This window comes from Canis lupus, chromosome 24 (assembly GCF_011100685.1).
Source record: "Canis lupus familiaris isolate Mischka breed German Shepherd chromosome 24, alternate assembly UU_Cfam_GSD_1.0, whole genome shotgun sequence".
Taxonomy (NCBI): domain Eukaryota; kingdom Metazoa; phylum Chordata; class Mammalia; order Carnivora; family Canidae; genus Canis; species Canis lupus.
The window spans coordinates 24,239,931-24,253,631 of record NC_049245.1 but is presented as its reverse complement, the minus strand read 5'-3'; the positions used below and the strand labels follow the sequence as shown (position 1 = coordinate 24,253,631).

Genomic DNA, 13,701 nt, shown 5'->3' with positions numbered 1-13,701 from the left:
CTCTCTCCCTCTCTGTCTCTCATGAATAAATAAATGAAATCTTTTTAAAAAAATCTCTTAATGAAAACTCATGCCAGGATGACTTCACAGTGAGCAAATTTCCCCCAGTATATGAGGAGGCAATAACACTAATGATATAAAACATCTCAGAGGACAAGAGGCAGTAAAAGATTTCCCAATTTATCTTATGATTTCAGTAATCTTGGTCCACTATGGAGTTTCCCTTGGTTATTCTGTATGGCTTAGATCTAAAACTTACCTCGTACCTTTAATATGTTTACAGTTCCTCAACAGATATTTAACACATGTTGTATTTTGTCCTCTTTACTCAGTTCAGCAGATAGTCCCCATGGCAAAAAATGATCCAGTGACCCTAAATTATTCTCCCTTGTATGGACACTGGCCAACTACTACAGAACAGTATTCTTGGAAAGAGAGATTTTTGCTGAGAGAATAGCTTCTTTCCCATTCCCTGCTCTGGAAACTGATAATAATAAGATTTAAATTAATTTATTTGTTGTTTGTTTTTCTCCTACAGACTCCATTAATAATATACCTCTTTCATTTCCTGATTGACTATGCTGAATTGGTATTTATGGTAAGTAACCTTCCATGTAAAAGCAATATGTATATATCTTTAGAGTCTTTTATCTTGTCATTTTTGAGAAAAATTATCTTTGGGGAGCTGAGGAGTTTCTGAGAGTATAAAAGCAAAAACCTATCCTTAATTTGAATTCAAGGAACTATGATAGTATTATGGAAGTACGGGGAGTAGTCTGACATCTGACCACTTCCAATTCCTTATACTTGCTTTCTGGACTATGTAGTCTCAAACTTTGTAGCACCAAGATTCTATGATTGGTTTTAATTGTGGTGCCAGTATAGAGGCACCTCAATTTCCTAAGCCAGTATAGAGGCACCTGAATTTCCTAAGCATTCTGCCAAGAGATTCCATGCAGTGGACATAGGCCTGATGAGACTCTCAGGGGCAATAACCTTCAAAGCTGAGATGACAAGGCTGTTTTGAGAGATAGTAATTTGGAACACTTGCCTTATTATGTAGGGTTGAAAATCTGGGTCAGGTAGGAGGTGTACTGAAGTCTTCCTTAATCGTTATAACGGCTGCTGTTTATTGAGGACTTACTTCATGCTAGGCACTTGACACATCAGGCCTGCAGAACCCTGGATGTTATTCCTGTTTTACAGAAGACTTAAGTAACTTGCAGTGAAAAAACAAATGGATACACCAAGCTAACATAAACCTTGATGGGTGACAGTCCTCAGGGTTTTCTAGTCACATCTCCCTCAAGGCTTTATCTTTGGGTAGTCAAAGCGAGAGTTGAGGTTCTGCCTGACTGTAAGACTTCATTACCGAATAGGCCACCACCATCCAAAAGCTCTAGGCCCTGGCAGCATTCCATCACTCCTACACTATTATTTCTTTCTCTTGACAGATAACTGATGCACTCACTGCCATTGCCCTGTATTTTGCAATCCAAGACTTCAATAAAGTTGTGGTAAGTAGTCTGTGGGTGAGACAAAACTGGAGTTTTTGGTAGTCTTCTGGCCTTTGTGATTACAAAGAATCAAAGGTCATGTATTTAAGGATCCACTGTTTAAAAATACTAAGAAGTGGAAGAGAGGCTTCTGGCCTGAAAGCCAGCCCTGGAATGGCCAAAACAAAGCAATGAAACAGCTTTATTAACAGATACAGAAAGGTCAGTTTAATTTATGTAGCTTAATATCCATTTACCTGTGCAAGTTCAATTCGGGAGCAGTATTGAACTACAATTCTATTAATGAGGACCCTTAAAAATCTTCCTTTCATGAATGCAGCTTTTAACTGACAGCGTTATGTCTCTGAGGTAAAATTGGATTCCCAATGTAGTTTTTTTTTCCCTGCAAAGAGCAATCTTATTTGGAAAATTTGGCATGTAGTAAATGCCTGTAGAAAGTATTGATGTAAACTTTAGTCTTAATCCATTTTTGGTAGCCAAGGGAAATGGCATATTGTGACCATTTTCGTTTTCCTGGGTTCTAAGAGAGTTAACAGGTTAACCATATGTACTATCCATGTAGTTATTTTAAAAATTGGCTGCAGTCCTCCTTGATTAGCTAGGAGCCACTGAGAGGATTTAGACTGGAGTAAGAGAAGGCTGCATCACATTGGTGTTGTCTGTTTATTGTTCATTTTCACTTCTGTTACCAAGTCATTGAACCAGAAGTAGCAGTCTGCATTTCTGTGGCACTGGTCATTAGTAACAAAGCTGGTGAATTCTAGAATTGCGGACTTCGAAAAGATTTATAAGATATCTAGATTAGCAATTCTTAACTCGGTGTCCATTTAAGATTTAATAGGTCTATAAACCCTTGAAGTAGGGACACCTGGCTGGCTCAGTCAGTAGAGCTTGTGACTATTCATATAAGGGTTGTGAGTTCAGGCCCTGCAGTGGGTGTAGAAAAATAGTTAAAAAAAACCCAAAACATTACATTTTAGAGACATCACTAAGACCCAGGGAGTGTACATCTTAAACCAGTGGAGTATTTGGGACAACATAGATAAACCTGAGGGCATTATGCAAACTGAAATAAATTAGACAAAGACAAAAACTGTATGACTTTTTTACATGTGGAATCTTAAAAGGTCAGCCTTGGGGGGGGGGATACCTGGGGGTTGCAGTCGATTAGGGATCTGGTTCCCAGTATTGGCTCAGGTCCTGATCTCAAGGTCGTGAGATCAAGCCCTGTGTCGGCCCACTCTCAGCACAGAGTCTGCTGAAGACTCTCTCCTCTGTCCCCTACCTCACTTTTTAAAATAAATCTTTTTTTTTTTTTTTTTTAAGTCAAACTGGGGAGCCTGACTGGCTTGGTTAGTAGAGTATGCAACTCTTGATCTTGGGGTCATGAGTTCAAGTCCCACATTGAGTGTACAGTTTATGAGTCAAACTCATAGAAACAGAGTAGATTGGTGGTTGCCAGAGAGTGGGTTTGGGGGTGGGGGAATTGAGAAGATGTCAGTCAAAAGGTACAAACTTCCAGCTGTAAGAAGAGTAAGTTCTAGAGATCTAATGTGTAGCATGATGACTATAGTTAATATTGTATACTTGAAAGTTGCTATAAGAGTATATCTTAAGGGTGCCTGGGTGGCTTGGTTAAGCTTCAGCGTTTCGGCTCTGGTCATGGTCTCCTCATAAGCTAAGACATGCAGAGATCAATTAGCTCCACCTTGGAGATTTTGTTTTTAATTCAAAAATTTCTATTGAAATATGCATATGGAAAAGCAGACAGCATCTGTATATAAGGTGATTAATGATTACAGAGACAGTGCACCCAAGTAATACACCTTTTATTTTTAATTTTTTATTTTTTTAAGATTTTATTTATTTATTCATGAGAGACACAGAGGCAGAGACATAGGCAGAGGAAGGAGAAGCAGGCTCTATGCGGGAGCCCAACGCGGGACTCGATCCCAGAACTCCAGGACCGTGTCCTGAGCTGAAAGCAGGCAGACACTCAACCGCTGAGCCACCCAGGCGTCCTGGTACTATACCTTTTAGGCCACTTTTACCTCTCTTGTGATAGCTTTAAATCTCATCATTGTCAGGGCACCTGGGTGGCTCAGTCAGTTAAGCATCTGCCTTTGGTTCAGGTCATGATCCCAGGGGTCCTGGGATAAAGTCCTGCATTGGGCTCCCAACTCAGTGGGGGAGTATGCTTCTCCCTCTATCCCCTGTTCATGCTCTCTCACACTCTCTCTCTTAAATAAAATCTTAAAAAATAATAATAATAATCTCATCATTGTCAAGGCTGCTGAATATATCTGGAAATATTTATCTTTGAATTTTAAATGGTACTTCTTAACCTCACATATTTTTATACTTTTAATATTTTATTGGTGTGCATGTGTGTGCTCATTTTTCCTTAGACTTTTAGTCATTTTTCTATCTCTGATACAGTGGGGATTTTTTTTTTTTTTTTTTTTTTTTTTTTTACAGTGGGGATTTTTAAAAAGGATTTTTGCTGTTCTTTGGGGAGCTGAGTCAATATTGGGCCTGTGAGGCCAGGCATGATGGGGGCTTTGCTGGTGAGATTGGGGCAGACAAAAAGAGACATAGCAGAAAATCTGGGGAATGCTGACTTGACTGCCCTTCTCTCCTGCAGACTCTCCTTTCATAAAATCTGTTTCAAAGTATTTGTGGAAGATTGGAGTTACAAGGAAGTACTTTTCTTTAGTTGTTGGTACAGTGTCACTTCTGCCTTGGATCTGCACGTGCCTGTTGAGCTGTCCCCATCTCCTCCTGTAGTCGTGCTGGCTGGCTTCCAGCCTGCGGAATGGATATGCATTCCCACCTGTCTCTCTGGCTGCTCCTGGACGAACTCCCTGTTTCCTTCCAACAGCCTTCTCTATGGGTCTCACTCCGTCCAGGTGGCCTTCGTTCTGCAGGAACTCCAGAACCCTTAACTAGCAGGGACTCCTTTCTCTACCACTGCTGCAGCTGTCTCACTAAGTGCTTTGTCTACCCAGCCAGGCCCCTCCTCTCTGATAAAAGCACTTTCGTTTATGTATTGTTTTTTTAATTAAACAACCTCGCCTGTGAATGGTAGCATAACTCTTAATGATGATAATTCACTGTTTAACCTGAACTCTCAGAGATGATCAAAGGGAGTTTTTTGGAGTTTGTTCAGGTGTTTTGATTAAGCCTCTATTTAAATCTGTGCAAGAAGTCTGGGCTTACCTGTATTCCTGTGATAATGCCTCAATTTTCTTTTGAACTGAAAGATGAATCTTTAAAATTTTATTTAAAAATTTCCATTGGGGATCCCTGGGTGGCGCAGCGGTTTAGCGCCTGCCTTTGGCCCAGGGCGCGATCCTGGAGACCCGGGATCGAATCCCACATCGGGCTCCCAGTGCATGGAGCCTGCTTCTCCCTCTGCCTGTGCCTCTGCCTCTCTCTCTCTGTGTCTCTATGAGTAAATAAATAAAATTAAAAAAAAAAAAAAGAATGCTGTTAAATGTCAGAATATCTTTCTTAAAAAAAAATAAAAATAAAAATAAAAAAAATAAAAAATAAAAATTTCCATTGAAAAATTCTGAAATACCAAAGACATGCAAAAATATGGAAAGAATAATACATACTGTGAACTTATTTCAGCTAAAAATAAAACATTACATAGGGCAGCTGGGTGGTTCAGTTGGTTGAGTGTCCAGCTCTTGTTTCAGCTTAGGTCATGATCTTGGGGTCATGGGATCAAGCCCTGTGTTGAGCTCTGCGCTCAGCGGGGAGTCTGCTGGAGATTCTCTCCCTCTCCCTCTGCCTCTCTCCTCAATTGTGCTCTCTCTCTCTCTCTCTCTCTAAAATAAATAAATAAAATAAAAAATAAATAAAACATTACACATATACTTACATCTGAGACTTTCATCTCCTTGTTCTTCCTCTCACCAGTTACCACTGTTGTGGATTTAGTGTTTATCATTCCCCCACACAGCCTTAACTCTTGCTACTTTTGTATATATCCTTAAATAACATGTAGTATTTTGCATGCTTTTAACTTTGTGTAAGTGATACAAATGCAGTATGTATTTGCAGTATGTATGCAGTCCATATGTGCCTTTTTCATCATTAAATCTTTAATCATGCGCAGATAGTTAAGCACCTGCTACTCTGGCTCCTCTGCAGTACTCTGTTTTATAATTGGTTGCAGTACTCTTGAAATAAGATTCTCTCACCATTAATTCAGCAAAACTACCCATTCTGGGTTCAGAGGCCTTTTCTGTCCATAGTTTGACCCATGTTTGCTTATAGGGTTGCTTATAGGTAACTTTTTTTCATTCTGGAGCACACCCATGAACTTGTTGGGACACACCAGGGGAAGGCAAGAGCTTTCACCCCCATCTCACTCCCTCTAGACTATCCAGCTGCCGAGCCACGCCCAGCCCTCCTCCTCCTCCTCTTCATCATGGCTATTCCCCCACTTCCTCTGTGGAAGTGAAAAATTTGAAACAGGAGAGCTTGGAAGAAACCCCCGGATACTGTGACATTCAGGGGATCATTTCACATTGTATGAAAATATTTCACTTTACTGATGGAACTTTGGAGTCCTTAGGCCACTCATAATAACTTTTTTTTTTTTTTAAGATTTTATTTGAGGGATCCCTGGGTGGCGCAGTGGTTTGGCGCCTGCCTTTGGCCCAGGGCGCGATCCTGGTAGACCCGGGATCGAATCCCACATCAGGCTCCCGGTGCAGGGAGCCTGCTTCTCCCTCTGCCTGTGTCTCTGCGCCTCTCTCTCTCTGTGACTATCATAAATAAATAAAAATTAAAAAAAAAAAAAAAAAAAGATTTTATTTGAGGGACGCCTGGGTGGCTCAGTGGTTGAGCACCTGCCTTTGGCTCAGGTTGTGATCCTGGAGTCCTGGGATTGAGTCCCACACTGGGCTCCCTGCATGGAGCCTGCTTCTCCTTCTGCCTGTGTCTCTGCCTCTCTCCCTCTCTGTGTCTCTCATGAATAAATAAATAAAATCTTAAAAAAGAAATAAGATTTTTTTTTTTTTTTATGATAGTCACAGAGAGAGAGAGAGAGAGAGAGAGGCAGAGACACAGGCAGATGGAGAAGCAGGCTCCATGCACCGGGAGCCCGACGTGGGATTCAATCCCGGGTCTCCAGGATCGCGCCCTGGGCCAAAGACAGGCGCCAAACCGCTGCGCCACCCAGGGATCCCAAGAAATAAGATTTTATTTAAGAGAGATAGCATGAGCAGGGAGAGGGTGGGGGTAGGAAAAAGCAGATTCCTCACTGAGTAATGAGCCTGAGGCTGGGCTCTGTGATGTGGGGCTCGATCCTGGTACCCTGGGATCATGACCTAAGCCAAAGGCGGATGCTTAACGGACTGAGCCACCCAGTTGCCCTAAAGATAACTGTTCAGAATGGCTGAGAACATTGCTTTGCCACTAATTCATCCAGCCATTCAATAGATATTTGTTGCTTGCTCGCTGTGCCAGGTACTGGCAAATATAAACATTGTTGTGCTCTCATGGAACTCATAGTCAGTGAGGGAGACAGATATTAGATAAATAAAAAAGTTGTAACCATGAACAATACTATGGAAGAATGTGTAATAGGGAGATTTTACCTACTTGAGGGTGAGGGTGCCTTCCTGAGGAAGAAATGATTTAACTGAGATCTAAAGATGATGTGGGACATAACTAGGGAAAGAGAGGTGGTTGTTCCAGGTCAAATGCAAAGGCCTGGGAACATGAGGGTTATGGCATGTTCATGGTGCCTGAACCCAGAAAGTGAGAGGTGAGAGGAGAGGTGGTTATGAGATGAGCCTGGGGAGGTAGGGCCAGACCAGGTGGGGCCATTCAGGCCATGGAAGGGCTACTGTCTTTATTCTAAAAGCAATGGGAAGTAATGTGTTTTGTCATTTTTTTTTCCAGTTTAAAAAGCAGAAACTCCTCCTAGAACTAGACCAGTATGCCCCAGATGTGGCCGAACTCATCCGAACCCCTATGGAAATGCGTTACATCCCTCTGAAAGTGGCCCTGTTGTAAGTATTCTTTGACAAAACAGGGCTTAGTGCCAACAAATGCAAGGAAAAATCTGATGAGACTTTCTCATGTTGTTTGTTGTATTTTTGGAGATTTGCAGTCTTAGTCATCAAGTACTTGCTGTGGTTCTGTTGCACAACTGGGGTGCTGGCCAGCAAAAGAGACAGAGCCATTCTGTCTCTGTTGGGACAAAGCCTCACACAGGGACATGCACAATCAACCCCTCACAAATGCCTTTTCACTGTATGCTGATCTAGGCTCCAGCCAACTTGTAACCAGTGTTTCTTTAAATAAATAAATAAATAAATAAAAGAGTTCTTTAATTGTATACATGGATTGAATAAAATTCTGATCTTTATGTGGCCATTATATTGAGCAGCTCCTATATTTCATGTACAGTTAGTTCTCCATTTGTAGTGTAGAAAAACATAGCCAAACAGAGCTATCCCAGCTGGGTGACCAGTATGGAAGAGTGAAACTTACTGAAGCTCTGTAAAAGAATTCTTTGGGAGTGCTCAGGGCTTCCAGTAAATTTAGTTCTTTCAGGTTATTCCCATTTGTATTCTGGAGATAGGCAAATATGAATAATTATTCAGTCAGCTAATAGTCACTGAATATTAATACTATGCTTGCTTCTAGAGATATACCGTAAACAAGACAGACAAGTTTCCTTATGGAAAAACCTGACTTTAGACCTTCAGAATTAAAAGGGGCCTTGTGAGGACAGTTTATTCAACCCTCTGCTTTGTGTTGAATCTCCTATTCAGTATTCCAAATAGGTGGCTGTGCAGCTGCTTCTTGAACATCACCTGCTATTTAGAAATGGCTTTTTCCCCCTCTCCCAACCAAACAACTTTCATACCTATGTATTTCAGAAATATTGGCAAGAACTACCTAAGAGAACTAGAGGCTTAGTAACTTTATGAATCCTTTATGGACTCATATATCTCCTGGGGATACTTTTATAATAGCAGCCATTTCTTTAAAGGTTGTGTAACAAGCCTATCTGTAATTGTTGAAAAGAAAACAGTTTCTGGGCTTTTGGCTTTAGAACTGCTAATCTTACAGCACTGGGAGGTATTGGATTTAAGGTCTTTATTGGTGAATAAGAATTATAATCTCCCCGTGAGACATTGGTATGTTTCTTCCTATCTAATAATCAGAATTATGTAACTGGTCTCCCTTTCACTCTGCCAGGAAACTCAGAGCCAGATTTGAAGCTGATTATTCAGTGCTGTAGAAGACACATCTGGTCTTTTTTACCCTGGCCCTTATTTTATTTCTTTTTCTATTGACATTTTTTCTTGGTCTCAGTTTTTTATTTCTATTTCTACTTTGCTATTAGTTTTTATTATCTGTCCTCATTTGAGCTGCCTCAAATCTTTTGTGGAAACAGGATAGAAATAAATAAAATAATCCATTATAACTATCTAACATTTCCCTAATCAGCATTTTAAATTCATTTCTAAATCCATTCCTTTCCACCTCAGGAAAAGACTGGATTTTTCAGCGTAAATCCTTCTCAGCGGAAGTTCAAGATGTCCTGTGAAGTTCTGTGGCAACCAGCTTATTGAATTCAGCAGATACTTACCCTGTCCTTAGGGTCTGGCTTGGTGGATACAGCTTGATTACCAAGAGGACTAACCCCAACCTGCTTTGACCTCTTGGAGAAAGGGTTGGGTGGGTAGCCTGCATCAGAGCTTAGGATCCTGATTGAGGAAAAATTACTTTACTGGTTTTTAAAGACAAGTAACCATTCCTAAAATACAAGACTCTTTGGGAATCAGTAAAATTTTACCATTTATGAGCTCTTAAGTAATAGGAAAAAACATAGGCTTTAGAGCCAGAAAGTCCTGATTTTTTAATGTATTTATTAGCTTGTGAAACCTTGGGCAAGTTCCTTAACCACCGAGTCTCAGTTTTTCCATTAGAGGAATGGTGCTGCTAGTTTACTGGATCTCTGTGATGATATACCACAGAGTACAGAATAGGCAGTGAATGTTCAGCGTCTTGTACTCATTGGTCCCAACTCCATTTCATTCTTTTAAGAGAACTCATTTCTAAAAAGTTGCCTTCCCTTGAGTATGGTTTTAGTAAATTTCTTGAATTGCCTGCTGGTGGTGGCCAGGACTCCCTGGTCCTTTGATTTGGATTACTAATGCCAACATTTATGTTTTTCCCAGCTATCTCTTAAATCCCTACACGGTCTTGTCTTGTGTTGCCAAGTCCACCTGCGCCATCAACAACACTCTCATTGCTTTCTTCATTTTGACCACAATAAAAGGTAAGGTCCCAAAGGAAAGTGCAAAGGTCAGTCCCTGATTTGTGCAGAGTTTTATAATACTTCTTCTGTGGATTTAAAAAAAAAAACAATATGACATTTAAGAATTTTTTTTTAATTACGCAAGTAATACAAGATTATTATAGGAAATTTAGATAAGCTAAGAGAAAAAATTAAAAGATGCTGAAATTCTACTACTCAGAGAGTTATTGTTAACACAGTTGTAAAGAAACAATGGGGTGCCTGTCTGGCTTGGTTGGAAGAACATACAACTCTTGATCTTGGGGTGGTGAGTTCAAGCCCCACGTTGGGTGTAGAGATTATTTTAAATAAATAAGTAGGGCAGCCCCGGTGGCGCAGCGGTTTAGCGCCGCCTGCAGCCCAGGGCGTGATCTGGAGACCCTGGATCGAGTCCCACGTCAGGCTCTCTGCATGGAGCCTGCTTCTCCCTCTGCCTGTGTCTCTGCCTCTCTCTCTCTCTGCATCTCTATGAATAAATAAATAAAATCTTAAAAATAAATAAATAAGTAAATAATTAACTAATTAACTAAGTTTAAAAAATAAAAAACTGGGAAAAGGCTTATAATGAGAATAACAGTCTCTGCCTCTCTTCCCATCCCTAGTTCAACTTCGAAAGAACTCCTTTCTGGCTTTGCTGGTATTTGCTTCCATATATTTTTTTAAAGATTTTATTTATTTATTTATTTGAGAGAGAATGATAGAGCACAAGCAGTGGGGAGGGGAAGAGGGAGGACAAGTAGGCTCCCTCTGAGCAGGGAGCCCCATGAGAGGCTTGATCATAGGATCATGATCTGAGCTGAAGACAGAAACTTAACTGACTAAGCCATTCAGCCGCCCATATTTCTGAGTGAGATCTCATATTGCTATTTCATGAATTATAAATTTTAGATATTATCTATTGCATTCCCCTTATGGGAGATAAAGATTCAGCTCTTTTGTATTATCACTTCCCCTTTGCCTTATTTTCTTAGAGAAGTTATATCACAGGTTTGATTAAATCAGTAGTCAGTACCTGTATATTATGACTGTATTATTTACTGCTGGGCAAAGTAGTAACATGATTACTTTTTCTTTATTTTTTTTTTGTTTGTTTTTACTTACTCCTTTTGTAACAATCCTTATTTTTCCCCTAGTTCTAGACCTATCAAGTGCCAAATAGTTTTTTAAAAATGTTTAAATACATCAATAGTCTACTAGTTCCATTATTTTTCTGAAGACCTCTCACACATCCTCCATCTTGTCCCAGTCTGTCCTCACTGTTTTCTGGGTCTGCTGCAGAGCTATCATACTGGGACTTTCCTTTATCATTATTCCGTGTTATCCTTCTTTCCTGTATTCCTTCTCTCCTTCATTGATTTTTCCCCCTCTGTTTTGCTAAAGTATATCCTCTAGTAGTTTCCTAAGAAAGGGTATATGAAGGGCACCTGAGTGGCTTCATCAGTGGAGTGTGTGACTTTTGATCTTGGGGTTGTAAGTTTGAGCCCCATATTGGGTATAGAGATTACTTAAAAATAAAAATCATTTAAAAAAGGGTGTATGAAAAAAAAAAAAGGGTGTATGAGATACATATTTTGAGTCATTTTCGTCTGAAAATGTCTTTATTTTAGTTTGGCAGCAAATTAATAGTTGGGGCAAGTATAGAATTTTAGACTGGAAAAACTTTTCCTTCAGAATTTTGAAGACATTACTTCACTGTCTTCTAGCATCCTGGTTGCTATTAAGCAGTTTGATGCCATTAAATGTAATCTAATGTTTTCTAAAAGATTTGGGATCTTTTTATCCTCAGTGTTTTGAAATTTTATGATGCCATGTCTTTTTTTTTTTTTATGATTTTATTTATTTCTTCATGAGAGATACACAGAGAGAGGTAGAAACGTGAGCAGAGGGAGAAGTAGGTTCCCTATGGGGAGCCTGATGCAGGACTCCATCCCAGGACCCTGGAATCACGACCTGACGAAGGTAGACACTCAACCACTGAGCCACCCAGGTGCCCCTATGATGCCATGTCTTAACATGAGCCTTTTTCCATTTATTATGCTAGACACTTGGTAGGCCCTTTCAGTTTAGACACCAGTGTCCTTTAGTTCTTGAAGATATTCTTGTACTATTTTTCAAATTCTCTCCTGTTTTCTCTGTCCTCTTGTTTAAGGACATCTATTGGATATTGGCCTTTCTTGACTGGTCTAATCTGCATATTTTATTTTCGTGGGATTTTTCCGTCTTTTTCAGTGACTTCCTCTTACTTTTGCTGGGACATGTCTATGTTTTTATCTTTCAACTCTTCTATTGAATTTAAAAATTTAAAAATATTTATATATTTTAAGTGTTTTTATTTTTTTATATTTGTTTTTAAATTAAATTCTACACCCAGTGTGGGATTCGAACTCACAACCCCGAGATCAAGAGTTGCATGCACTACTGACTGAGCCAGCCAGGCACCCCTAATTTTCTAATCATATTTTAAAGTTCTTTTTTCATCTCCAGTTGTTTCTTTGAAGTGTCCTGTTAATTATTTTTAATTAAAAGATTGTATTTATTTATTCATGAGAGACACACAGAAAGAGAGGCAGAGACACAAGCAGAGGAAGAGGCAGGCTCCTCATGGGGAGCCTGATGTGGGATTCAGTCCTAGGACTGAAGGCAGATACTCAACCGCTGAGCCACCCAGGCGTCTCATGTCCTGTTATTATTTTACCACCACAGTATCCTCTCTTATCTCTCTGAATTTTTGTTGTTGTTTTTAGTTTCCATTAGTTCTATACATAGTCCCTTTGTCTTCCTGGTCCCCCCTCCCCCAACCTTTTTCTTTTCCTGTTTGATTTGGGCTCTTTTCACATTATTTATGATGATCCCTGGCTGGCAGTCTGTTATTTAAAACTGGCACTAATATGTTCATTTGAGACCCTGTGAATGGGCAGAATCAGTCTCACTGTAAGGATCTCAGGCAGTGTGCTGGCCTTTTTTTCTTGTAGGTATCCCTAAATGTCATCATTTTTAGGTTTTCTTTTTCTCTGAAATGATTTTTTTCCAAAGAGGAATCCTTCAATGTCCTGCCTAAGAGTAACCAAGATGGAGTTTTGGTGGGATGGGGGGTTCATGTGACCAACTGCTAGAGTTGAGAGAGCAGGAATGGGGGATGGATGTGGTAGATTGCAATAGAGAGAGTTTATGTAATCTCATTACTTTTCAGCCCACACTTTCCCTCAGCTCATTACTATGCATAGTATCCTCTAGACCTGTGCCTCTTTAGTGAGTGTTCTCTAGAACTGTAGTCTTGAGGGGTAGAGAAGGTGGAAAGATGGTGTATGTAGGGGTAGTCACCTGGCTGCACATAGATGAGATGTGACCCGGGGTTCTTACTAGTCTGTATATAAACTTTCAGCTTGATTTCCATCTCTGTACTCCCACTTTCCATAGTACCTGATGCCTTCAAGGTGCTGAGTTTCTTAGAAACTAGCACTGTAGGGGGTGAGTTGCCCCAGTATTTTTTTTCTTTTTTTTTCTTTTTTATTTATTTATTTTTTTTGCCCCAGTATTTATTGCTGCTCCTCTCTGCAGGCCATTAAACTGTAATTTCTTCCATGTTGCTCAGTCACTTTTCCCTCTTCCATCTGCTTTATGTTTCCTCTATTGTATTAAACTTTATTTTGCTATAATCTCCTCTCCTTTGTTGTTTAAGACAAATTTTATTCCTTTATTGTCATTTTAGTGAGGTTTTTGGAGGCAGAGAAGATATGCATGTGATCAATTATCTATGGTTTTTAACTGGGAGTCTAGTAGCATTTGGGGTATATATTTTCCAGACTTTTTTCCTCATTTTTCTTTCAGACTTTTAAATATTGTTCTCAA

The 13,701-nt window shown here is 39.8% G+C and overlaps 1 protein-coding gene across 2 annotated transcripts in view; it reads left to right on the top strand.

Annotated features, from left to right (window-relative positions):
• PIGU (phosphatidylinositol glycan anchor biosynthesis class U) overlaps positions 1-13,701 on the top strand; it is a 94,784-nt gene that overhangs the window by 27,161 nt on the left and 53,922 nt on the right. For both annotated transcript variants that reach the window (XM_038572064.1, XM_038572063.1), the window contains exons 3-6: positions 539-598; positions 1,455-1,517; positions 7,440-7,549; positions 9,734-9,834. In XM_038572064.1, the coding sequence (XP_038427992.1) occupies positions 539-598; positions 1,455-1,517; positions 7,440-7,549; positions 9,734-9,834 (334 nt within the window). The remainder of the gene's footprint in view (positions 1-538; positions 599-1,454; positions 1,518-7,439; positions 7,550-9,733; positions 9,835-13,701) is intronic.